This window comes from Orcinus orca, chromosome 18 (genome assembly GCF_937001465.1).
Source record: "Orcinus orca chromosome 18, mOrcOrc1.1, whole genome shotgun sequence".
NCBI lineage: Eukaryota > Metazoa > Chordata > Mammalia > Artiodactyla > Delphinidae > Orcinus > Orcinus orca.
In genome coordinates, this window is record NC_064576.1 from 59,937,911 (window position 1) to 59,964,569 (window position 26,659).

At 44.5% G+C, this 26,659-nt stretch overlaps 1 protein-coding gene and 1 long non-coding RNA gene across 6 annotated transcripts in view; one reads left to right on the plus strand and one right to left on the minus strand.

Moving 5' to 3' along the window:
- LOC125961927 (uncharacterized) overlaps window positions 1-13,528 on the minus strand; it is a 183,994-nt gene extending 170,466 nt beyond the window's left edge. The window contains exon 1 of the long non-coding RNA XR_007473062.1: window positions 13,473-13,528. This is a non-coding gene — a long non-coding RNA (uncharacterized LOC125961927). The remainder of the gene's footprint in view (window positions 1-13,472) is intronic.
- CYSLTR2 (cysteinyl leukotriene receptor 2) lies at window positions 1,407-20,421 on the plus strand. 5 transcript variants are annotated; one of them, XM_004286867.4, is made up of 2 exons: window positions 1,407-1,525; window positions 16,843-20,421. In XM_004286867.4, the coding sequence occupies exon 2, from the start codon at window positions 16,844-16,846 to the stop codon at window positions 17,861-17,863; it is 1,020 nt and encodes a 339-aa protein (XP_004286915.2). In that variant the 5' UTR covers window positions 1,407-1,525; window position 16,843; the 3' UTR covers window positions 17,864-20,421. The 5 variants fall into 5 exon arrangements, with proteins under 5 accessions (XP_004286915.2, XP_012390217.1, XP_012390218.1 ...); XM_012534763.3 differs by having other exon boundaries at window positions 1,509-1,614; XM_012534764.3 differs by lacking the exon at window positions 1,407-1,525 and adding an exon at window positions 4,207-4,278.
- Window positions 20,422-26,659: the final 6,238 nt, after the last annotated feature.

A 26,659-nucleotide genomic window follows, 5' to 3' on the forward strand; every position in this document is an offset into this window, starting at 1 on the left:
TGTAAAAACATCGTGGAAAATTTGATAGAGATTGTGCTGAATCAGTTTGGGTAGTATATTAACAATATTGTCTTCCAATTCATGAACATGAGATATCTTTCCATTTATTTATGTCTTTCATATCTTTCAACCATGTTTTATTTTCAGTGTACGAGTCTTTTACCTCCCTGGTTAAGTTAATTCCTAAGTATTTTATTGTTTTTGATGCTATTATAAATGAAATTTCCTTTTTGGATTGTTCATTGTTAGTGTATAGAAATGCAATTGATTTTTGTGTATCCTGCCATTTTGCCAAATTTGTTTATTCTAGCAGGTCTCTGTGTGTGTGCACGCACATGCGTGTGCACGTGTGTAATCTTTAGCGTTTTCTACATATAGGATTATATCATCTGTGAACAGACGTAATTTTACTTCTTTCTTTCCAATTTGGATACCTTTTATTTCTTGCCTAATGTTACTGCAACATTCAAGACATGCTGAGGATTTTAATGAAATTGTGAAGGTGAGAAATGGTTAGGCTTAGAACATATTTTGCAGGTAGAACCAATGAAATTGTTGGCTTGGATGTTGGCTGTGGGAGAGAGAGAGAAGTTAAGGATGATCTCTAGGTTTATGGTCAGATCAACTGGCTGAATCATTGTAGTGCTTTTTGATTAGATGGGGTAAATGGGAGAGCATGCACTTGGATGGGGACTAGAAAAGCTGTATTTTGGCCATAGATGTGGATAATATAGTTAAAACAAGAAAATATGATGAGAAGAGGTCAGAAGACAGACTTTTGGGGCAAGCTCACATTTAGAGAAAGGATAGAAGAGAATCAGAAAGGGAAGGGGAAAAAAAGAGAGAAAAAAAGAAAGGGAAGCAAAGAGGAAACAATCCAAGGGATAGAATAAGAACCGAGAGAGTCGGAGAGACGAGGAGAACTGGCAGTGGTTAACTGCGCAAAACAAATTGAGGAAGGAAGATGAGGACTGAGAAAGGACCTTTAATGTGAGCAATGAGGATGCCATTGATAACTTTTGACAGCATTTTCAGCAGAATGGGTAAGGCCTCCACCCAGGTGCAAGTAAGTTGAAAAAGCAAGAGGGAGATGGAAATTGCTCTAAATAGCTCAGAAGTGCTGTACTTATAAGGTGGTGCTGATGTTACTGCTGTGTGCAAACAAAAACATTTAGGAGAACTAAAAGCCACTTAAAACCCCTGAGTCTAGCCCATCACATCCCCTTGATCTGTTGTGAAAGATGCTGATAAAAACAGTCATTAGAGGGGCAGGGCTAATGCGGGTTTCTCCCTTTAGATGTAGTCCCTAAGTGGAAATCTTACCCTCTTCACACTCACACCAAAGTTCTATAGAGCACAGATGACTTTCTGACCAGAGTTCCTTATTCTCTTGCTATTGGCTGACACTGTTCATAAAATACAGTTTGCTGTTTCACTTTTCTTTGAAATGAGCAAGCTGAATTACTTGGAGGAGGAAGACGAGGTAGAGGAGACAGAGCCAACGCAGCTGAAAGAAAGAAAACTCGTGAGCATTTTAATCTTTGCTTTGTTAACTCATTGTTAAGAATTATGCTTTGCTTATCGCTTCATAGTAAGAAGAATAATTTTTAAAAAGTAAGTTTATTTTGTTCTACTATAAACTTTTTTCTACCAGATACATGATATTTTTAAAAATATTGGGAAAGTACAAAGAAGTAGAAGGAAGCAAAAACCACAGCTTCTATTGATATATTCAGGGCATTTCTTTCCATTCTTTTTTGGGTGTCTGCTTATGATTTTAGTTGATTTTCATAGTTGTGTTTGTACACAATGGATACATTTATATTCCTTTTATCCATTAGAGCATACATTTTCCCACATTGCTGTAAATACTTCATAATCATAATTTAAAATTGCTACATAGTATTGCATTGAGGAGATTTACTCTACTTTACCCAAGCATTCCCCTATTTGGGGCCATAAAGCATTTTTCCTATTTTTATAGAGTGGGTCATTTGATTACATAAGATATATATTTTTTCCATTCAGAGTCTTGGTTTTTGAGGAGAGGAAGTTAGATTTGAGAATGTAGATTTTAGCAGTTTTACTGAGAGGCACAATGAGAGGGAAAGAGTTTGTGTGTGTGTTTATAATCTGCTTATAACCTTTGGGACCATAGTCGGTGGTTCTCAACTCTGGCTGTACATTCCGTCAGAATCACCTGATTCTAATCACCTGGGGAGATTAGAAAATTACCTTTAGAATAATTGAAAATTAACCTCTGGTGATGAGCCAGTCATCTGTAGGTTTTTTTAGTTTGGTTTGGTTTGGTTTTTGTTTGTTTGTTTTTAACTTTCAAAAATTTCTCAGGTGGTTCTAATGGGTGGCAAGCGTGATAACAGCCGACCTAGGTTATTTGAAATATTTTCCTGTCTCTGATCCATACCTGAGAGTAATACACTTTAAGGGAAAGGGAGATACACTATCAGGCAAGCTGCCCAAATCTTCCTTTCAATACTGTATAAATAATGCAAAAGTAATTTGGGTGAAACGTCAAACTTCTAGCAATTTCTGTTCTCCACCTCAATCCCATAAACCCTTGAGACGAGAATCTACTTGAGAGTTCCAATTTACTAATGCTTTAAAGAGATGGGTCTGTTTCCAGTGCACTGGTGGTTAGAAGTTAGAGAGGTGGAGGCTCCAGAATGTTCTAAAGTATCAGAATTAAGTCCAGCGTCTGTTAGTGTTCCGCCAAGGTGCCAGCCTTCCTTTCATTTGCAAACTCTTCAAGGATCAATGAATGACAAGGTGGGCATTTAATAGCTGGCCACTGCCATTAAATTTTATTAATGGCGAACAGAACCTGCTATGTTCGGAGCAGTGAAATAAGTTCCACGAAGCTGGAGTGGATTTTACTGAGGAGAGTGGTGGCGAGGTGACAGTCCGTTTTGGAGGGCCCTGAGCTGGCCCCTGTGACGGAAGGAGGGGCTGGTGGAAACCTTCGGTAATAAGGGCATGTCTGCCTCAGAGGAGACACTGGGCGACAGGGTGGTCTGGGGGAGTGGGGAGCCGGCAATGTGCTTTGCCCCTTGCTCTCTCCTTTTTAGGTCACACAAGCCCACTGTCCCCAGGCTACTGGCAGCTGGCTAGGGCTCTTTCCTGCGCAATTCCCCTAGTTTTCAATTTTTGGAGACATAGGAAAACATTTTCTTCTCATCAGTTTCTTACTGTCCTTTACAGGCATCCTGCACCTGGCATACTGAAAAGTGCTTAGGCTTTTTTTGCCCTGGCAGCCGTCAGGCTCGCGTAGGCTTGCTAATGTATTGAAAGTGTACCATGTGCCAGGCTCGGTGCAGCTGGGGGGGCGTGGATTACAGTGTGCTGCCTGCCTGGTCCCCTCAATACACCGAAAGGCTGAGTACTTGCTAATGCCCACACCACCAGTAAGGGCTAGAGCTAGGATTTGGAGCCTGTTGGGATCTACTCCCCAAATTTTCCTATGACTTCTTAATGCCTCTGAATCCTTCCAGGAATCCTGTGCTGTTTAACTAACTACCTTGGTAAATAATTCCTTTGCTCCAAGAAGTGAATTTAATGATGGGATATGAAATGCCAAGGGGAAAGGCAGAGAGGGAGTTTTCATTTGGGTGAGTGGGCTTTGGGGGAGCCCCTGAGTCATGTCACTTAGTCACTTTGATTGTGGACGGGGAGAGTCCTAATGCTGACACAATCCCTTGGAAATTATTGGAATGAGTAGGGCAGTGGCCTCTGAGATAATACTTGCTGATTTTCTATCTTTGGAATCAGAAGACTTGGAAATCAGAGACTCAGCTGCAGAATGATTCTGTGGCCTTTCTTGGATCAGAAATTGGGTTAATAACAGATACCTCCCATCTTCCTTGATACACTGATGAAGTGCATTCGAAAATGATTTTTAAAATGCTTGGGACTTCCCTTGTGGTCCAGTGGTTAGGACTCTGTGCTCCCAACGCAGGGAGCCCAGGTTCGATCCCTGGTCAGGGAACTAGATCCCACATGTGTGCTGCAACTAAGAGTCCGCGTGCCACAGTGGTGATCCCGCGTGCTGCAACAAAGACCCGCAGCAGCCTAAATAAATAATTTTTTAAAAAGCTCAGGTATTTTTATAAAATTAAATCCACAATCAGCTTTATAGGCTTATGTATTCTATTAACGTAGAAGAACCGAGAAGTTATGAGAGCCAGAGAGAAGACAGCACATTTTTTTAAAAAAAAAAAAATGAAGCCATATCTCCAAGGAGCCCAGAGCTCTCCTTACATGGTAAGTTTTCTCTGTGTTGAATTTGTGGTTGTTTGGTTATTGTGGGGCCTGAGTGTTAGTGGTTCGGATGAACATGAAAGAAATGCTAGCTTTGGGAGAATATTAGAAAATGAAATAAGGCGATTCAACAAGGATGGAGGTGGGAAGAAGGATGTCGAGATACTGCCACGCGTGTCGCTCTCAGAGGCAGAGAGGCCCCTCATGGGCTGGGATGCCAACCTTCTGCTATAGGGTTCAGGCCCTGCCATATCCCTGGGATAAGTTGTTCTCTGGGAGAACAACAAACAATGACATTGTGAAAAGACTCCAGTTTTAAGGTGTAGTTATCCCCAAAAGTGTCCCTAACCCACAGGCACCTTTTTGCACAGGGAAATTCTCAAGAACGGAATTTCAGAAGAGAACACGCAAACTGACCGATCAGGTAAATAGAGGGGAAAAGCTTGTCAGCAAAAGAGAGAAAAAAGGCAGCTGTTGCTAAACCGTCAGCAAGACGCTGCTACTTAAAAGATCTGATATCTTGACCATACCAACACTCTCCAGATTATCAGTGTTCACCCATGCTGTCTTTGTCCTGATGGCAGCTCTGGCAATACACTTCTTCTTGAGGTGCTTCTTCCTCCATCTGCCCATGTGCATTTGGGGTGATGGATGTCATTTCACCCCACACTCCGTGGTCTGAGCAAAAGTTCTCCTTTTAGTGGGAGAAGGCCACAGCTACTGTGCACTGCATGTCCAGCCTCCCCCCAAACGGGGCCTGACAGGCAGTATTTCAAGAGGGCCCAGCAGCCTGAGGCAGAGTCCAGGCAAGGAAGGCTTTGGTGGGTTCTCAGGCATCAGGGAAAGTGCTAGAAGGAGAGAGAGGCAGGTGTCAGCTAAAGGGCCCATGTAGATCGGCAGCAGTTAGGAATCGCTAAGAAGCTGACAACCCAATACCTGTGATTTCAAGACAAGATTCTAATTAGGAAACTTAATACCATAGAGTGTGTCTGGTCTTTAGAAATAAAATAGAAAACCAAGATAATGAAATTCAGAAGTTATTTGGGAGGGTTCTGAACTTCATCTGAACTTTCTAGAATTTAGTTAGGAAACCGGGCTGAAAGACTGATTAATCACCAATATCCCCCTTCCTACTGGCCCAATCCTGGTGGGTTCCTGAGGAATCTGGGGAGAAATGGTGAAGGGGGGCTGGACAGTTTCCTTGTGATAGAAGCCAGTGAGAGGAGGCGATTACAAGCGGGAAACTGCTCAGAGCACTCGGTCCCCCAAAGGATCCTCTGCCTGGTGGGACTATTCCCACCCTTGCTGCAAGGACTCACTCAGCTCTTCCCCTTGACGGAAAACAGATCAGGTCCAAAGACTGCTCCTCAGGGCTTCAAGCTCTCCAGGAACCCCCAGAAATCTTGGGAAGAACACATTGACTTTTCTGTCTGCCGAGCTCTGGGGCAAGTCTGCCACAGTTTGGTTGGGATCTGGGAGGAGAGGTTGGGCCCTACGAGCTTTGCATCTTCCAAATGTGGACTCCTAGCCAGAGGACAGATATGAGACAATGAAACTCTACTTAGGCCATAGGCCCTGGAGGGGAAACTTCATGGTCATCCTGCAGGGAGAATTATCAGGCCCAGGACCCTGGCTGAGGAGTCCCTCTGGGGCCCAGAGCTGTTAAAGAGATCTTTGCAGCACAGAGAAAGTAAATTAGGGAATTTGCTCCTGGGGGACTTCCAAAGTCATAAATGCTATTTAACACCTACTGGTTTACAGCAGATCTGCAAGCACCCCTTTCAACGATGGGCTGACTTCACAGCTATGAGGTGTGGGGAAGTAAACGGCATTCAGAAGGCAAAGGGGCATCAGGCTGGTGGTGTGAGACTTGACTTGCACTTTGAGGCATTTTGGGGAGAGACAGGGTGGGGGATCAGTAGCAGAATGCTCTGAGGTGCTGACTGCATGGAAACGGGGCCCCGGGTTGTTCACACCCCTGCTCCCTATTTATTCTGGAGGCCTGGAGACCAGCTCAGTTCCTCATTCAAAAGATGTTGTAATCTCAGATCTTTTCATTTGTATTTCTGTTTTGGTCTCCAAGCATTTAATTCACTTTATCCCTTGAAAAAATTCTAAAAGTGCAAGACTGTTCCTGGGAGGCTTAAAGAAGTCTCCGAAGCTTTACGCTTCCACCAGGACATTTGGAGCCAGTTACAACTGAGGGCTGAGCCAGCAGTGTTGGATTTCAAAAACGAGGCACTCACTGATACTTCTCTGTTTTGTGGGGCATATTAGTTTTGTACTCCAGGGCCTCTGGGATTTTGAGGTTGTAGAATCTTCCAATCCAGAGGGTCGAATCCTCTCTGCACAACTTCAGGGAGCTAAGTCTGTGAGCCTTTGCGGTAATAACAGCTAATGATGCTGAAAGCTCAGCCTCTGTGCACTGGTGCTGCATCATATCTCGGAGACAGAGTTTTGGGTGAAGTAGAAAAGAATAGCTTTATTGCTTTGCCAGGCAGTGGGGGACACAGTGGACTCCTGCCATTGAAACTGTGTGTCCCAACCCAGGAGGATTGGATGAGTTTTAGAGCAAATGATTCAAGGATGGGGCTGCTGAACAACATTAGCGTGTGTGCAGCACCTACACTCCTAATCTGGTCTCAGGTGATCTGCTGCTTCTTTTTTTTTTGGCCATACCAATGTGGCATGTGGTCTCTTAGATTCCCCCGACCGGGGATCAAACCGTGCCCCCTGCATTGGGAGCACGGAGTCTTAACCACTGGACTTCCAGGCAGGTCTCTCAGGTAATCTTCTCAATGAGCTTCTCTGGTTTCTTTAATCTGGCCTCAGGTGGTCTTCTCTGGTATGAAGAATGCTGACATCTTCCATGTGTTGGGTTTTAATTCTATGAAGAGCTTAAAGACATTGTTATGTGTATCCCTTGAGGCAGAACCAGGACCCTGTCCCAAGGCTGCACTCTTGTTTCTTGGCTGCCCCTCCCTTGTGTCTGCATCCCTCACTTTCCCGGATTAGCAACTGTTTGAATCTGCCCTTTGAATCTCAGGGAAGGTCATGGACGTTGGAGTCTGTTCCCTATAAGAAAAGGGGGACAGAAAGGCTTCTGTGCCAGGTTTCACTAACATATGCTGCTTTCTCCTCTGGTTCAGGCTCTGACCTCAGTGCCACTCACATGTTTTCTTGCTTAATCCTCACAACAACTCAGAGAAGTAAGGACTATTGTCTTCACTATCTCTATTTTACTGATAAGGATCTGAGGCCGGGAGATAAAGGTGGCTGTCCAAGGTCACAGAGGGCTGGTGAGTGAAAGAACCAGGATTCAAACCAGAGTTTGTGTTCTTACCTTCTGCTCTACTACTTCTTCCCTGCAGCAGAGAGGAAACCTTGTCATTCCTTTCTCCATTTTAATCATTAAATCATCTCTCAGCCTTTGCTTTTATATTTTTACAAATGCTCTGAGATCCTTTTCGCCTCTTTAATCATATGCCTAAGCCCACACTTTGAGATTTAATCATAGTAGTAAACGTCATTGTGTGCTCACCCTGTGCAAAATACTTCACGTTCTTTATGCTGTTTACAGATAAGGAAACTGAGACTCTGAGAAGATAAGTTATTTGTGCAAGATTCCCAAGCTTGAAAGTGGCAGCTTTGGCTCTATGACCTTACACCAACATTTCTATGAACTTCAAAAAGAATGTTCTATTTGCCATTGCACAGTATGCAGTAGCTCTGGGAGCTAAAATCCAAGTTATGCTCTAAAGTTATTAGGGAAGATACAGAGCATTATTGTGGAGAGAGTTGTGATTTGCAGGTTGGGTTATTAAAACAGAAGCTTCCCACTGTGGAGAACTTCAAACCCACAAGGACATGGCGGTTGGACGTAGACGTAAGTGAGGAGGAGAAGAAGACTAATGGGGCTGTGAATTCACCTGGACCATCAGATTCTGTAATCTGTGTCTAACACATGCACTTTATGAGCCTGCTATGGCAACTCATTTGTCTAGTGATTAGGAGTTTACCAAGTTCCCTCAAATATGTGTTTGGCATAATAAGGTATGCAAAATCAGTAGAGGACTGTCTCTTCCTCTTGCAAGTCTCATAATCTGGAAAGGCCAGTGTAATGTCTGCCTGAGATGTATCTATCAAAGCACATGAAGAATTAATTTCAGGCTGCTGTAGTTGATTTACAAGTGCTGCAGGAGTGATAAAAAAGAGAGAGACCCGTGAGAAGTGTCAGTTGGGTAAGGTGACATGCAGAAGGTGATACAGGTGTTGAAGAAGAGGATTTGGCTTGACTAGAGTTGGGCACCCTGCAGATCGGGGACGAGGGGGATAGAGAAGAGGGGAAAGGCAGAGATAAAAGAGAGCAGAGTGAATGGCACAGGTACGTGCCTGAAGAAGTGCAAATCCAGGTTTCTGCTGCCCGACGTTAAGAAGCAGCAAAATAATAGCAATAATGTCAGCTTTACGGTTTTCAAAGTGCTTTTACATCCATTATTGCATTTGCTCCTCTCAGAGCTCTTTTCTGATATGGAGTCCAGGGGCAGCATTACCCTCATTTTACAGACACAGTTCCCCAAAGAAGCTAAGTGATGTGTTAGTCAAGGCCATGTGTACCTAGAAACTGGCAGACCAGGACCCAGACTTCTGTGCTTTTCCCACCATCTGTCACTTTGTGGCAGGCTCCACTAGCTGAATCTCATTTACGAAAATACAGGTATTGCTGGGACAAGGGGTGCAAAGTCTTAGAGCTAGAAAGTGGGACGGTTGGGAGTCAAATCACATCTACTGGACTTCAGGTTCAGTGTACATTCTACTCTAGCCCTGTTCAGGTGTCTGATGTTGAAAAGATAGGACAAGAAATGAACAGAAGAAGGCATTGAAGTCATTTGTAGGAGACGGGCTGAGAGTAAGAAGGTGTCTCAAGAGAAGAGAATGCATCTTCCCTCCCTGACTTCCTCCAAAAACAAGCCCTTCACAGAAGCTGAGCTGAGATGTTCTCTCTCTCCTCTGAGAAAGTGTTCACTTTCTCAACCCCTGCTCCTTTATCAGCTTCCTGGCCTTGGGTCCCGCCCCACCCCCTCTGAACGCTGATAAGCTTATTGCTAAATCTCCTGACACTTGACACTTTTTAACCCCACTGACCACTCCCCCCTCCTTGAAGTTGCATTCTTTTTTTTTTTTTTTTAACCTGGGCCCTCAGCAGTGAAAGCGTGGAGCCCTAACCACTGGACCACCAGGGAATTCCCAGAAGTCGCCTTCTTGATTCGTGTCTTATCATTCGGCCAGTCTTTCTGAATCGTCTTTCCAGGCTCCCATTCTCTCTGCCTGTCCCTTAATTGTTGACGTTCCCCGAGATTCTGTTCTTGACCCTCTTTCCTTCTCTGCTCTTAAACCCCTGGAGGAGCTCCTCCACTCTTCTGGCTTCAGGTACCAAGTGCTGATGGCCCCTAAATTCATCAGGCTGTAGACTGTAATGGGACAGTTCTTGCATGTGTTTTGTCGACTTAAAAAAAAAAAAAAAAAGTACAATGCAAGAGTTGCAAGTTAAGTTTTAGTTGGGGCAAAATGTGGACTGCAGCCCGGGAGACAGCACTTCAGATAGCTCTGAGAAACTGCTCCAAAGAGGTGGTGGGGGGAAGAGGTCAATATATATGTGATTTTGGTGAAGGAGGAATACATGCAATCAAGCACATATTTTTGCAGAAGTTCTCATCAGGGTTTCTGCTAGTCACGAGGAGCAGACGTCACCATGAAGGAATTTAGTGCTTTTCTGGATACGAGGAGATGCAAGAATTGGGCTCATAAAATCAGCTACTGAAAATATCTAACTATCTGAAGACCTGTTCTGCCAATTTTTCTCAGAGCACCGAGTGCCTCATTCCTGATCTCCACCCTGAACTCCTTTCAGGGGGTGTTGAAGGTCAGCCGCTGCAGTGGCACCTGATTTAATCCTTGTAGAGGTAGATGGCAAGTGCTAATTTGTAGTTGACCGTTTCATAAATGCTTCAAATTCAAAATGCCCCAACTTGAACTCATTTTACCATCCCAAACAGCAACTTCCTCTTATGCTTCTTCTGTTCTTTTTATCAATGTAATGTACCTTTCTCCCCCTCAAAATACATGAGAGGATCCTTGACCATCCCCACCTCCAACTGCCCCTGACCTTCCATAATTAGTCCATCCCCAACTCCAGTCAACTCTCCTTCCTTTCTACTCTCAATCTCATCCAGATATGTTCACCCCCTCTTTCCTGGACCATCACAAGAGCATCCCCACGTGTCTCTCAGGACCTAGGCTTGCCTTCTTCCAAAAGGTCCTCCATCCGCTGCCAGAATCACACCTTTAAAATGCAGATCTGCTCCCCACAATTCAAGGGCTCTCATTGCCGTCAAGATAAACCCCAAATTCCCCAGTGTGGATGTAAGTCATTCTCAAACTACCCTCTGCCCACCTCGTCCTTCCTTTCATGCCTCACCTAGACTCTCATATTTGCACTTCCTCAAACTGTGTCCCTGCATCTTAGGGCCTCGGTCTTTGGGCTCTGCTGCCAGGTCACAGGCTTGTTACCTGAGAACCGCAGGTAAGCACACCTGTGGACTTACAGTCCTGGTCAGTGCTGATAATGGGGGCAGGATGTGTGACAGGGTCTATCCTGGCAAGGCATCAAAATATATATATTTTTTCTAAGTATAAATAAAAATAACTTCTGTGAGGTTTTGAACAGTTGCAGCTTTGCAGGGACCATGAAAACATTCTAATCATCCACATAAGCTCTTCGTCCTCATTAGCCTTTGGTCACGCAGCATGTTTAGTTTTCTTCATACCTGAAATCTGGAATCTCCATCTGCTGCTGCTTTGCATTGTTTCTTCTTTGTTGTTTTATTATCAGTAAGGCTGCAAGAGACAAAGCCTCAATTCTTTCTTTGTCTCAAGACGGCTTTCAGTCCCGGAAGCTGTGCTCTCCCTCTAAGGCAGTGCAAATTACACTGTCAATTTATGTCCTAATTTTTCTTGAATTTACCTCTTCATCTATTTCTCAGCTTCCTGTCACATACTTAATTGGTCTGGCTGATTTTTACAGACACTTCTAACAGGCCATTTCTTTTTCTTTTCTTTCTTTTTTTTTTTTAAACAGTCTAGTGAAAGTTTGCAGTGTGGTGTAGTGAAGTGTATTTTTTATGGGCGGAAAAGAACAGAGTGGTTTAAAGATTTCTCAAGAGAAAGTGGCGAGCTTAATGGAGTTTTGGATATGAGCTGGCCCTGCTTTTAGCCTGTGGCGGTTGGCTAAATGAGCCTTCTAGGAAGGGTGTTTGTGTATTTTCTTTCTTTAGCTTTGCAAAGATTAAGATGCTCTTGGAACCAAAGTCCCAGCTTATGTAGTTATCCTCTTCCTACAAGTGGGGCTGTTTGATAACCTTGGACCACTCCCGCTCCCGTCCCCCTCCAGCCCCTCCAGGGCCCAGAACCAATCGCAATCTGAGGCAGAGGAATTGAAGTAACTCTGGGACTCAGTGTTACCCTTGGGGTAGATCTGATCCTGATCTGGTGCCTCGATTCTAAAATTGGGCATCTCTCTTTTTCCCAAGATTTGGTCCCCACCTCAACAGGGGAAAAGGGCCTCTGTCTTGGCGTCCCTGGCCTGCATCTCTGTGCCCAAAGTATTGTCCAGCACTGAGGTTCTCCATGACTCAGGGCCTGCCTGCAATGGCCGACCCTCCTCTCAGATCCAAAGTCCTCTTCTTCCATCATGGCCTGGAAGTACAAGGGCCTTGCTGCTTGCAGACTGACCTTCCCTCATGAGTTATGCCTTCCTCCCCAATTGCTCAAGAAGTCCCTGTTGCTAGGGTCTGTTGTTGGTCCCCCCATATCCCTCAATTCCCTTGTGGAGCAACTGTTACCATCGTTTTTATGATCTCTTGTCTGTGCTCATACCTGCTGGATCCCATGCTCTGCCTGTGATAAGGGACTTTCCCCAGCATCTGTAGCTGTCCTTGCACACTTGCCACCCCCAGTGAAGGAGGAGTGCAGGGCGGGGTCCCAGGTTGCCCATCTCATTGCAATTTACAGGCCCTGTCGGTCTTGAGATGGGAGAAGTGGTTTTAAGGTCTTCATGGTCGAAAAGTTTAAGGACTTGATTGCTTTCAAGTCTATTTCTACTTTTTCAGATCCTTTCCTGATATAAGCTTTTCCTAAGATTATATCTGAATCCTGGCTTCGAGGTCAGGGCTGTGTGGACAAGACTCTGTCCTTTTCAAAAAAGGCCATTTGTAATGGAACACATCATGAGAATTCCTCAGGCTTAGCTCCCTTGCCTGCCTCTTTGTCCTCTGAGCTCTGTGTTAACCCTGGTTCCAGTGCTCTGCCCATCCAGAGCTGACACATAACTGTGACACCTAATCCAGCTCCACGTTGGCTTCATGGTCTGTGCATGCTGCCTGTACTATTTCTAGCATTTCAACTCTGTACTACCTGATTTGGGGTTTGATCCTTCTGTCTCGGCCCCGCCAACCAACAGAATCTCTAATTCTCTCTAATGTTAAGACAAAATCTCCAAGCTTCTGTTTTTGCTGTATTCCCTTTCCCAAGTCAGGCCTACAGACTTCCAGCCTCTATGTGATGATTTCTCTGAACTGTATCTCCAAGCCCAGCTAATGGCCTCACCATTCTCCCTGCAACCCAAGCTAGAAACTTCAGACTTGCTGGTGAGACTGATCAGAAGGGGAGGGAGAGCCATCATCTGTGCAATCAGAGCTAAGGCCCTGGAGTCATCTCAGAAATAGGATGTGACATATCAGCTTCGCATAGGAGAAATTTCATCCGGTCAGTCTACTCCTAGGCCTCAAAAAAATCAATTTACGCAAACCAGACTCACAGGGGTCTAAATTTTCACCCACAATTCTTTTTTTTTTTTTAATTTATTTATTTTTGGCTGAGTTGGGTCTTCGTTGCTGCGCTTGGGCTTTCTCTAGTTGCGGTGAGTGGGGGCTATTCTGCATCGTGGTGTGCAGGCTTCTCAGTGCGGTGGCTTCTCTTTTGTTGTGGAGCATGGACTCCAGGCACGTAGGCTTCAATAGTTGTGGCACGCGGGCTCAATAGTTGTAGCTCGTGGGCTGTAGAGCACAGGCTCAGTAGTTGTGGTACATGGGCTTAGTTGCTCCGCGGCATGTGGGATCTTCCTGGACCAGGGCTCGAACCTGTGTCCCCTGCATTGGCAGGTGGATTCTTAACCACTGCGCCACCAGGGAAGTCCTTTACCCAGAATTCTGATTTGTATATTTACAATGGGCGATTTCACTTTACTGGAATCTTCCATTCACGAGCCACAGTCCACACTTCCGGAGAGGCCTGACTAAGCTGAGGGGTCATCAGAAGGTTCTCTGGTAGACTGAGAGCAAAGGAGTGGAGAAGGCTTCAGATAGTTTCACAATAAAAAGGTCAGAATAATCTGAGAGTAATCAGTGTTTCTGTAGAGTATACCTTTGTAGTAAACACCAAGAGGAGTGTACTTTTTACTTTCCATATGAATGTGAGAATTGAGGTCATCAACTCTTCCCTGCGGTCAGTGGGATAACAAACGTTGAAGCTAGATCATTCCTGCGCTGATTCATGTGAGTGGAGCAGCTAGGGAGCACTTACTCGGTGCCAAGTGCCCTGTAAAACTCTCTCTATCTCTCATGTAATCCTGACAGCAGCTCTATGAAACATATGTTACATATCCCTACTGTGGGTTGAATTATGTCCCCCGAAAGATACGTGCAAGTTCTCACCCCAGGTTCCAAATAAGCACTGTCGTCTTATTTGGAAATAGGATCTTTGCAGGTATGATTAGTTAAGATGAGGTCATATTGGATTAAGGTAGGTCCTAGGCCCAGCATGACTGGTGTTCTTATAAGAAGAGGAGAAGATACAGACACGGACACACAGTAGGAAGATGATGGAAAGATACAGAAGGAAAATACCATGTGACAGAGTCACGTGGCGTATGCATCTACAAGCCAAGGAATACCATGGACTGGGGGTAACCGCCAGAGGCTGGAAGAGGCAAAGAACTCTTCCCTAGAGCCTTCAAAAGAAGCATGGCCCTGCTGACACCTTGATTTCAGACTTATGGCCTCCAGAACTTGAGAAAATACATTTATGTTGCTTTATGCCCCCCAGTGTGTGGTACTTTGTTAAGGCAGCCCTAGAAAACTAATACAATCTCCATTTTTTACAAACAACATAATGGATGCCCAGAAATGCTCATTTCCCCAGTAGGAAATGCTTAGAACCCCTTGACTTCAGATACTTGAACCCTTGTTGACTGATCTGGCCCATTAAGTAGGGATCCTCTTCTTTTTCTGTCAAAACCATTTTCTAGATAAATTACATAATAACATCAGCATTTCACAGGGAAGATTTTGTAGAACATTTGTGGGATATTAGATTGTGTTAGTGTGCAAAAAAGTTTTCAGAGTCAGAAAAAGGAGGCATACTCTGTTATTAAGAAGACTTTTTTTTTCTTCTAGGACCTCTTAGAGCCTTTAACATGAGTTATGAATCTCCAAGAGAGGGACACTAAAGCTTGCTGTGTTTCTCAGGCTGATCTGAACACAGAAGCCTTTTCTTACACAAAGCATCTCGTGGAATTTGTAGTTTATGGAAGATAATTTGGGAAGTGCTGAGTTAAAGAAAAAACTTTTTTTTTTTACTTTATTTACATGCCAACCGTGTTTTCTGAGTTGCACCTCCACACGGGTCTCTGAAGGAGAATTGAAAAACATACTTACTGCATCAGAAGTATATTTACAAACCATATATTTTGGGTAGGTTAATTTAACTAATGTTTTACCATACTTCTTTTAGTTTTTAGATCATTATGTGAATTCTCAGAGTCAGTGTCTTCTAGTCAAAGGCCTATAGGAACAAACCTGTAGTTGAACACAGTTGGGTTTATTGATTTGTGGTATCAATGCAGAATGCACACCATGGGAAATTAGGACATCTCAGAAAGAGAGTGTTAGGAAGGAATTATTATAGGATCTGTGCTTGTGTAATTTGGGGCTTAGATTCAAAAAAGCAGGATTTTGAAGCAATGAAAATGGTTATTAGTTCTTAGACTCTGAAAAACAGGGGTCCAGACTATCATACCCAAACAAAGAAAATAACCCCCCACACACAATCTACCTGTTTTTTCCTAGACATCCAGAAGGTTCCCCCTACCTCTGCAGTCATGGGCTGTTCTGTAGTGTTTATCTAGGTGAGGCAAGAAATGTTGAGTATAAATTTCTCTTTGGCCAGCAAAGAAGAAATTAAGAGCCATGTGATTATCCATGACAACTCTGCCTAATGAATTTACATTTAAACCAAGGCTTGGTCAAAGATACACAAAGCTGCACACTACTTAAAGTGGTAAGACAGGTTTTATTCAGTGATATACTATTGCAATAGGGAAAAGAGTCCAACATGAACTGAACTCAGAGCTAACTGGATGTTTTAAAGGGAGAGAATGAAGGAAAGGAGAGGGGAGTGAGCAGGGGCTCAGTAGAGCCAGGGAATTAAAAAATTACGGAAAGTAGAGCTTGGTGGTGCAGTGGTTAAGAATCCGCCTGCCAGTGCAGGGGCACGGGTTCGAGCCTGGGTCCAGGAAAATCCCACATGCTGCAGAGCAACTAAGCCCACGTGCCACAACTACTGAGCCTGCGCTCTAGAGCCCATGCTCCGCAACAAGAGAAGCCACCGCAATGAGAAGCCCACGCACCACAATGAAGAGTAGCCCCTGCTCGCCGCAACTAGAGAAAGCCCGCGCACAGCAACCAAGACCCAACGCAGCCAAAAATAAATTAATAGAATAAATAAATTTTTAAAAAAATTACAGAAAGTAGGAAGGGAAGGTTGATCCAAGTGAAAAGCATCTGGGTTTGCTAACTGGAGCTTATAGAAGTTAGGCTCTAACCTCTTTCCACAGAGGCTGGAGGCAGAGGCCCTGTGTCCAGGTATGGGCTGGAACAAACAGAAAATTCTTTCAGCAGGCTTGAGTTTTCTCAGGCTATATAAGAATGGGAGGGTATGGTCATCCTAGAGATGCAGCCTTGAGCTGTTAAAAACCATATTAGCACTTTTATGTTAGCTGTTATTCAAGTCTGTGTAGGCCAAGGTTGACACCTGGTTGAGAAGAGGACTCAGAAGAGCTTGGCTAGAGTTTGATCAAGAAGAGAATCTTTGTCAGCTTCCAGAGCAGAAGCTGTGTAATTGATGACCTTCTCCAGGGTCAGAGACAAGCTTTGGAGGATTCTCATTTGGGCACTGGGCAAAAGTCCCCCCAGTTTGAGGATTCAGCTTCAACCAAATAAATTAATGTTTATTCTGCATTCCAGAAATTTATCATGAAATGTAATGAAGCATACAGTAAAGACATATAGTAAAAATATAAGCATACAGTCAAAGTGTAAGCATATAGTAAAATATAGCCAATATTTTTTGACTCACGTTTCAAAGAGAAGCTAGTATTTCTCTCTGTTTCATTAAAACCTGGGAAAATGTCAGCAGGAAGTAACTTTCTGTATCTGTTTCTTTTTAATTCAGCATGGAGAGAAAACCTGTGTCCTTAGCTCCGTCCATCTCCATATCAGAAATGGAACCCAACGGCAACTTCAGCAATCACAATAGCAACAGGAACTGTACGATTGAAACCTTCAAGAGAGAATTTTACCCCATCGTGTACCTGGCAATATTTATCTGGGGAGCCTTGGGGAATGGCTTTTCTATATATGTTTTCCTGCAACCTCATAAAAAGTCCACATCTGTGAACGTTTTCATGCTAAATCTGGCCATTTCCGATCTCTTGTTCACAGCCACACTGCCCTTCAGGGTTGACTATTATCTCAGAGGCTCCAATTGGATATTCGGGGACCTAACCTGCAGAATTATGTCTTTTTCTATGTATGTCAACATGTACAGCAGCATTTATTTCCTGACTGTGTTGAGTGTTGTGCGTTTCCTGGCAACGGTTCACCCGCTGCGGCTCCTTCATGCCACTAGCGTCAGGAATGCCTGGATTTTATGTGGGGCCATATGGATCTTTATCACGGCCTCCTCAACACTGCTGCTGAAAAATGGCTCTGAGCTGAAGGGCAATGTCACCTCGTGCTTGGAGCTGAATCCCAATAAAGCCACTAAGCTGAAGACCATGAACCACATTGCCTTGGTGGTGGGCTTTCTGCTGCCATTCTGCACGCTCAGCATCTGTTACCTGCTGATCATTCGAGCTTTGTTAAAGGTGGAGGTCCCAGAATTAGGGCTGCGTCCTTCTCACAGGAAAGCGCTAACCACCATCATCATTGCCTTGATCATCTTCCTCCTGTGCTTCCTGCCCTATCATATAGTGAGAACCATCCACTTAGTCGAGTGGGAAGTGGATAAATGCAAAGAGAGTCTGCATAAAGCTGTGGCCGTCACACTGGCTTTGGCAGCGGCCAACAGCTGCTTCAACCCTTTGCTCTATTACTTTGCTGGCGAGAATTTTAAGGACAGACTAAAGTCTACACTCAGGAAATGTCATTCACAGCAAACAAAGTGCAGCTTTCCTGTGTGTGTGTGTGGTTAAAAAAGGAAACAAGAGTGTGAGGGGTTATTAGGTGAGGCTGTCCCTATGTCCTTGTGTCCACCTTCATTCACACGTAGTCTGCAAATGACTGTGTATTTATACCATTTCCAACAAAGGTCGATTCCCAAGATTGAACTGACCATGACTTTTGTTAATAAGACCTACTTCAAAATTTTCATTCAGTGTATCTTCAGTGTTTGAGTCTAAATAGAGAGTATAGCAGGAAAAATCCCTATCAGAGTCTTGCAACTTGAAATGTCAGACTGGGAAAAAATGCTGAGCACGGTGACTGCTGCTTCTCATCGGATCCTGTACCAGATCTCTGGCCCACTAGGCATTCTAAATTCTTAATTTTAAGGCCACCCCAACATTCCTAGCTTCTCCTCTTCCCTCTTCAATCCCCTGAGACATAGCCAGTTAACAAAGCTACTGGAGGCCCCAGAGCAGATAAGAAAAGCATCCTTAGAACTCAGGAGAAAGACTTAAGACTGTGAAGAGGAAGGCTGTCCTCTAACAAAGCAGAGTCAAGGTCCCCCAACAAACACAGAGGGACAGAAACAGGGAGAAGAGAGAAAGGGGAAAAAAGAATTTCATTTTGCGCTAGGAGAGGGTCTCTAGCACACTGAAGGCAAAGGGCATGCCTCTCTCTTGTCAGGGGGTGAGGAAAACAGGAAGAGTAGGAGGAAGACCTGGGGCATTGCCCTAGCAGGTGGAGGGATTATGTGTGGAATAGGAGAGAAGGGGATCCATTTGACTCCTGAGATTTGGGCCCCGGGCTGTTCACTGCAGTTCCCATCCTGCAGGTTAATCCACTTGGATGGGAGCCAGAGCAGAGGAGGTGGTGCTAAGGGTTTGGCTGGGCACTCAGAGAGAGGGTGGGGTAGAAGGCAAGTTGCAAAGATTGTGGTACCCCTGAAATTCTATTAACATTTTGGCAGAACATGAGTAGGGTGGCTTTCTTTTGAGAGAGTGTAGCAAAACACTGGATTGTAGGAGGGAGATCCTTTCTGTCCAGTGAAACAAGGCTAAGGAGACTACCTACTGCTACCACCATGACCATTGTACTGCCAACAATTGAGTACCCTCTCTGTGCTGGGCAGACTGCACAAGGCACTTCCCATCCGTTAATTCCATTTAACCCTCACACCAAAGCCCTTCATCTTCATTTTACAGATGAAATCAAGGAACTTGTTCAAGTTCACACAACTTCGTAAGAGTTTTAAAAACCTCTGTGCAGAGAGGTTGGCTGGGTGCTTTCCCTCCCATTCCCCTTGCAAACCTCCATAAGGATTAGTTGAAAGTCTGAGTAAGAGTTCTCCGCCCCCATCAGGTACCTACCGCTTCTCACTCTCATGAGAAGACTGAAGGCTGAAGTTTTCTCTTTGGAGTTGTTGACCCCAAGATAGAGTGGAGGGTGGGAGGGGATGGTGGTCTGAAGCTAGCAAAGGACTGAAGGAAAGTCTTTTAGAGAACAAGAGCCCCGGAGCCATTCCCTCACTCAGCTGCAAGAATGCCGACAGACTCATACCTTGTCAAGACAGAAGCCTGGAGGCTCCTCCTATGGGGAAACTGCCCGACTCAAGGAAAAAGACCAACAGACACAGACTTTGGGGGATTCTCCCAACACAAAAGCTGCTGCCGGCCCTATTACTTACCGGACAGGAAGCCCACACTGCAACTAATGCCTTCTACTCATCGAGAGCATCTAATCAACCTGTTAGAGCCTCACTCTTATTATGAGCAGTCAATGACGACCACACATCAGAGGAAAGGGCCTGAACATGAGAAACCAACGATAAATGAGAGGGCAGATAGAGACGTTTTCAGTATGAAAGTTTTCAACATTTTTATCACCCTCACACTTTTTATTAGAAACCTACTGGAGAATTTGCTTCTCTAAAATAAGAGATTAACCAGGATAAAGGAAAACCTGACATCTAGCAAACAAGGAGTAAGATGAAGAAAACTCCCAGCACGTTTGTGCATAGCAGAAAAACAAGAAACTAACTGATCTGCATACGTTGGAGGGATTTATATTTTTCTTGGATAGCGTGGGATGAACTAGTAAAAATACATAGGAAAATAAACAAGTGAAAAGACAATGCAATTATTAAATGCTAAGGAAAAAGGAATTGTTGTTTAAGAAAGGAAATATAACCATAGTACACTACATGGCTCAGCTGTGAACAATATTTACATAGAGAGTGTAAATAACAAAATACGGTGATATAACTTTTTTCAGGAAATGAGGGGGAGAGGATGTGTATGGAGAGGATGTGTATGGGTATAATAAATCTATGTTCCTATATTTTATCACAGAAAATTTGTAATAACTAAAGCTAAAGAATGACAAATATCTGTATAAAAATGTTATTTAACAATAGAGGATAAAGCCCAGAAGAAACAGTGAAAAACATTGACAGGGATTGCCTTTGGAGAGAAGTTGGGTGTGGGAGGATAAGGTGGGGATTTCTTTTTTCCTCTTAATAAGTATTTAACTGTCTAACTTGTGAATATGTATTGCTGAAATAAAATAAAAATTAAGTTGAAAATTCAAATTAATTCTGCCTTAAAAAAAAAAAAAAAAGACGAGAAAGAAAAGAAAGGAGACCAGAAATGGAAATTGTGCACTGAGAGAAGAAAGGAAAGCAGAAAAGGACTACATTTGGATTTGGGCCCGTGAGGGAAGCCCACCCAGCCCTGCCATGGAAAGGAAGCTCCCTTCTGGGGTGAGGGGAGTCACCTTCTGAGGTGAGGGGTGATTTGGTATGTCAGGATTTTTTAGCTGTAAGTAACAGAATACCCAACTCCAAGGGGCTTAAACAACCACTATACTGCATAACTGAACCATACAAAGGGAAGTTGGACTTCAGGCCCTATTCAACCAGGATTTCTGCAAGCCTTTCTCTCCAAGTGTTGTCTTGGTCCCATGGCTGAATCACCTCATGGAAACAAGCTGATTGCAAGCAGCCTGAGGCTATATGTTTCCTTACTTGTATCCAGGAGAAGAAACAGGGTATCTCCTGCCCAAGTCATCTAACAAAAGTCACAGGGTTCCTTTTGATCAGACCTACTCAGATTGCATACCAGCTCCTAAGAAACCAAGGAAGAAGAGATCACTCTGACTGAATGAGGATGGTCAGAGTCTACACCTAAAGCGGGAGCTGTGGGTAGAAGATCAAAATGGCGGGTGGGAAGATGCAAAACTCACTTCCCCCCACAAACACATCAAAAATACATCTACATGTGGAACAATTCTTGTTGAAAACAAAGTGGAGTGGCAGGAAGACTCCTGCACGACCAAGGCTGTAAGAAAGATCCACATGGAATCAGGTAGGAAGGGAAGAGAAGCTACTGGGTCAGGACCTGTGCTCCTGGGAAGGGACTCAGCAGAGAAGGGAGATTACATAGGTAGAGACCCTCCCTGGGGAGTGAGCAGTTAAAGCCACACATTGGGCACCCTTACCTGGGGTTTGACACCAGGAAGATGAGTCCCCTTGGCTGGTTGGAGGGCCATTGGGACTAAAAGGAGGGCTATGGGAAGCCGGGACTCCACTCGTGGGGAGCATGGACACAGTTACTTACTTCCAAAACAAGGTGGAGAGAGCGGCCGGTTTTCCGCGACCGCCCCAGCACATGTCCCAGCCTGAACCAAGCAACTGCTCCAGCCCCTCTTGCTTCAAGACGCAACTCCACTTTGGGGCAAGGGCTGCTGCGGCCAAGGAGAAAGCTCGGCTATGAGACACAAAAGGAGCTCAAACCGAAAATGGTGTCTGAGCAACGCTGGGGCAGTCATTACTGGTGCATATACAGGCAGCATGTCAGAAGCAGTCCTGATCTCTGTCTGGGTCTGGACCTCCACAATCCATGCCCTGACCCATGCAAAGCACCCACACTGATCCCACCTGACCTGCAGTATAGCTCCACACCAGGGTAAGGGTGGCAAAGGCCAAGGGAGAGCTCAGCTGTGAGGGACAAAGGAGGCTGAGACCTCAGGCGGTATCTGAGCAGTGTGGGGAGGCAGCTACTACTGGGGCTTACACAGACAGCCCATCAGAAGCAGTCTGGGTCTCTGACCCCAACCAGATGCCACAGCCCACGCTGCAAGCCATTCTGAATGCTCACACCACCCCTCTTGCTCCAGCACTGCTTCCCGCTGGGGCGGGGTGCTGGTGCTGGGAAGGGGGAGAGCACACCCTTACAGGGAAGAGAGCCCGCTTGGATCCGACCCTCAGGTCTTCTGCTCCAGCAACTTGGGACCCACCCCCACCCCCAATAGGGCAGTGACAGCCACTGAGCAGAGAAGAAGCCCCTGCTCACACCTGGCTCCGGCTCTCCCCCCCTCCATCTCCAGCTCCACCTCCTTCCAAGATGATAGCTGCCAGCATAACCTGAGGAAAGATGGGACTTGTGTTCAGATCCAGCTCTTACACCAAAGCCACTGGTACATGCAGTATGTACAGGGATGCTCCAACACAAGGACACCCCCTTAAGACCACAATAGGTAACTGTTTCATCTAATTTCATAGAGACAGAGAAAGTTAAGCAAAATGAAAAGAGAGGAATTTGTTTCAATTGAAAGAGCAAGTGAAAACCCCTGAAGAAAACAACTAATGAAACAGAAATAAACAATTTACCAGATAAAGGGTTCAAAGCGTTAGTAATAAGAATGCTAACTGAATTAGGGAAGAGAATAGATGAAACCAGTGAGAATTTTAACAAGGAAACAGGAAATATAAAACAGAACCAGTCAGAACTGAAGAATACAATAATTGAAATGAAAAACACACTAGAAGGAATTAAGAGCAGACTAGGTGATACAGAAGAAGGAATGTATAAGGTCAGCTGGAAGATAGAATAATATAAATCACCCAATCAGGACAGCAAAAAGAAAAACAGGGCTTCCCTGGTGGCGCAGTGGTTGGGAGTCCGCCTGCCGATGCAGGGGACACGGGTTCGTGCCCCAGTCCGGGAGGATCCCACATGCTGCGGGGCGGCTGGGCCCGTGAGCCATGGCCGCTGAGTCTGCACGTCCGGAGCCTGTGCTCCGCGACGGGAGGGAGAGGCCACAACAGTGAGAGGCCTGCGTACCGCAAAAAAAAAAAAAAAAAAAAAAAAAGTAGAAGGTAATTCCCCTCCTCTTGAATCTGGGCTGGACTTAATAACCTGTTTGGACAACAGGATACAGCAGAAGGGACATTCTGGGACTTTCAGTTACAACAGGCCTTGAGGCTTCTGCCTGAGTGTTTTGGACCTTTGCTCTTGAGATGCTCCCTCTTAGAATGTGACTGCTGTTCTATGAGAAGACCAAGCTACCTGGAGAGATAACGTGAAGATGTTTTGGTTAACAGCCAAGTTCCTAGCCGACAGCCAGCATCAACAGCCAGCCATGTGAGTGAGCCCCCCTGGGTGGACAGCTAGGGTTTCAGACGACTCCAGCCCCAGCTTCCCTCTAGCTCCCACCCCAGGAAACTCCCCAAGTGAGAACTTCCTAGCTGAACCCAGTCAAACCGTGGGCAGAATTTAGCAGGCAGACATTGTGGAAGAGAAAAGTAAAGGGAATTTCAAGTTGAGGGACATGGATAAAGACCCAAACAAAATCTAGTGCTTTTTGAAAATTGTAAGCACTCTGATGTGGACTGGTGGACTTACAGGTATTCAGGGGGGCGGCAGTGGGAGACCGTGGAAGACTTCTGAGCAGAGTAATATAATGACTAGAATCATCCTTGTATGAAGAACGTTACTCTAGAAAGAGCTTATAAGCTAGATCTTCAACATAAATACAGAAACATGTTCTAAAGCTAAACAGAACTTATTCTTGATTATCTTCAATTACAAATGATTCATTCTCTCTTCTCTGCTAGAGGAGTTAAGTACGAATTAATTTTATTAGGTTTGCCTGCAAGGAAATGGGATAAATCTTTGAGCGTAGGAGCCATTCACTCTGAAAATCTATGATCCTCACTAGCAGTCCTCAGATTGCCTCACTCTGGCCACATTTGAACTTGTGCTTTTTAGCTTTGGCTGAGGCAACTCTTTAGCTTTAAAGAAAAACAAATAAACCCACACCTGGAAAGTCTTACTGAGTATATTTGTAGTCCAGCGTGATCATCTGTGTTTTTTTTTAAAGCTTCACTGGTGATCCTGATGAGGTATATTTTTAGATCCTCTTTTCAGAATCATACAGATATCCAGCTACCCTCTTTGGAAGAAAAGTCATTTTTTACAAACAGTTCTCCATTTCAAATTTGAATATACTCCAAAATAACTCCTAAGTATCTGAGTCCTGCTTCAAAGGAAAAAATAAATCTAAAAAAGAAGTATGCTTATAAAGGGGAGTGTTTTAACAAAGAGTCACATGAGCTGGGATCTTGCCTCAGCTCAGATACTTTCCAGCTATGTGACCTCTGGCCAAGGACTTAGCTGTCTTTGCCTTAGTTTTCTCATCTGTAACACAGGAATGACAATACTCACCCCATCTTGCAAAGCGGTCCTGAGGACAAAATAAAATATGAAAACATACGTCAAATCCTTTTGAAATCGATGAAACCCCACAGAAATGCCAGCTATTCTATGCTACTAGATTTTTGCATAAATAGAGTTCATATTAATCACCTTACGAGTTAAATGCCTTTGGGGGGTCTGCCCTGCAAATGAAATCATGCAGTGAATGTTTACTTAAAGCAAATAAGTATTTGGGGATGAGTTGGTCCCTTATTTGTCCATTCTTTGTATTTGAATTTTGCTATTTTGACTGTTCTGAAAATAGGGTGTACTTGTGTCCTTACTTAAAAGATTGCAATGATTATGCTGAGCAGAATGCAGCACTGGACAGAGGGAGTTCAGATGCTGGCATTCGCTCATGTGATGAGGGAGAAGCAAGCCTCCTGGAATACCTCCACATGCCCCCCAAGGGCTCCCGGAACAAATGACTTCAGTCTTCTTTACATAAGAACTGATGTCACAGAAGCCTAATTTATTATGACTCAAAGGCACTCTGGGTCTCCTTAACTACCTCTCAAATGCTGACATCTATAAACAACTTCTTTCCTAAATATAGTTGCAACAGGGAAGAGCTAAATCAGGTTCCACGATCGATCTGTTTCTTTGACTTTAACCTTCGTTGCTTTTGTTATTATAATCATACATAATGGCCTGTCTCAGGGAACCCTGCCCCTCTGCCTGAATGTTAAACCAAAGTCCCTTTGTACAAAGTCCAGCCTCGTGGGTTTTCTGAGGTACTCTGATCCTGTCCGCCTACGGATGGCTGCAAGAAAGAGGAAATGAACACATCCCCTCCCCGAGGCTGGCCATTCCAGGGGACATTTGCAAAACTTATGGCCTTTTTACTTAACTTCCTCATCTCCTCCCCCTCTAAAAGAAACTGGCATCCAAACCCCAATAAGATGGTTTTTCAGAGACACTAGTCTGCCATTTTCTCGATCTGCCGGCTTTCTGAATAAACTCACGTTCCTTGCCAGAACACCTCGTCTCTGATTCATTGGTCTGTCATGCGGCAAGCAGAGCGAGCTCGGACTCGGTAACATAGTCACTTCCAGAAATACAGGAATAAAGCCATCACCTCAAACAAGAAAGGTTAGACTCTCAAAGCTGTGTGCTAGAAATCAAGAGTAATCCAAACATGGTTGAATTCAGTCCTGACCATCTGTTCTCTAGGGAATCTTGAAATGCACGACCTTAAACCAGAGGTTATGGGGTTTATTTTGTGTTGGTTTGTTTCCATGTTGCCACAAGGCTGCAAAAAAGAGAAAGCCACAGAATAGTGAGGACTAGGTTACAGGTCACTCGAGGCTAAGTTTCTAGAAAGCAGTTGAGTGCAGTGGGGAGGTCGTGGACTCACAGTCTGGGAGACCTGCATCTGAACTCTGGCTCTGAATTCTCAGGCAGGGAAGGCAATCTCCAGAAGCTCTGATTTTCTAATCTGTAAAGATGAAAGGAGTGAAATCTATCTCACAGTGTTGTGAAGATAACACAGGATAAAGTATGGAACGGCAGCCAGGAAAGTACTGGGTACAGAGTAGGCACTCAATAAATCTTGCTTATTTTGTAGGGAGAACCTGTAGGGGAGGAAAGAGATTCTTTTTTTTTAGGGTCCCTGGCAGTGTCTGAAAATGAAACTGACAAATATAGATGTAGTCAAATAAGAAATCTGTTTGGGCTTTGTCCCCGGATCCTATCTTAGAGCTCCTAAAACCGTTGGCGTTTCCTGAGTGATAACAGTGTCTCTCTCGTTTCTCACAAGATTTCCCCTTCAAGAGCACCGAGTTTATCTAATGAGGTGCCTTAGGGTGGGACCCCTCGATAGCCTCAGGGTGGGGTGGGTCATTAGAAAGACCAAGTGATTAGAGGGTTGGAACTTTCAGCACCATCCACTGAACTCTGGGAAGGGGAGGCGGGGGCTACAGATGAAGCTCTGTAAAACCCTTGAGCTTCAAGAGTTGATGAGATTCTGGGTTGATGAAGCAGCCACGTGCTGGGATGGTAGTGCACACAGTTCCAAGGGGACAGAAGCTCTGCCCTTGGGACCCTTCCGGACCCCTTATGTACCTCTTCATCTGGCTGTTCATCATAGCCTTTACTATATTTTTTTTAATGATCAAAAATCTGTTCATTACTTTTTCTTTTTTGTCTGCTCCTCATGGCTTGTGGGATCTTAGTTCCGTGACCAAACCCGGACCCCAGAAGTGAGAGCACCGAATCCTAACCACTGGAGCGCCAGGGGATTCCCTAATATCCTTTATAATAAACTGGTAAACGTAAGTAAATGTTTTTCTC

What these genes read in the sequence shown, in the direction of transcription:
- CYSLTR2 (XM_033436838.2), top strand. Translation starts at nt 14,917, where the DNA reads ATGGAAGATAATTTGGGAAGTGCTGAGTTAAAGAAAAAACTTTTTTTT. An exon ending in TTACAAACCATATATTTTGG is followed by an intron (nt 15,084 to 16,842) that starts GTAGGTTAATTT and finishes TTTTTAATTCAG; the next exon opens with CATGGAGAGAAAACCTGTGT.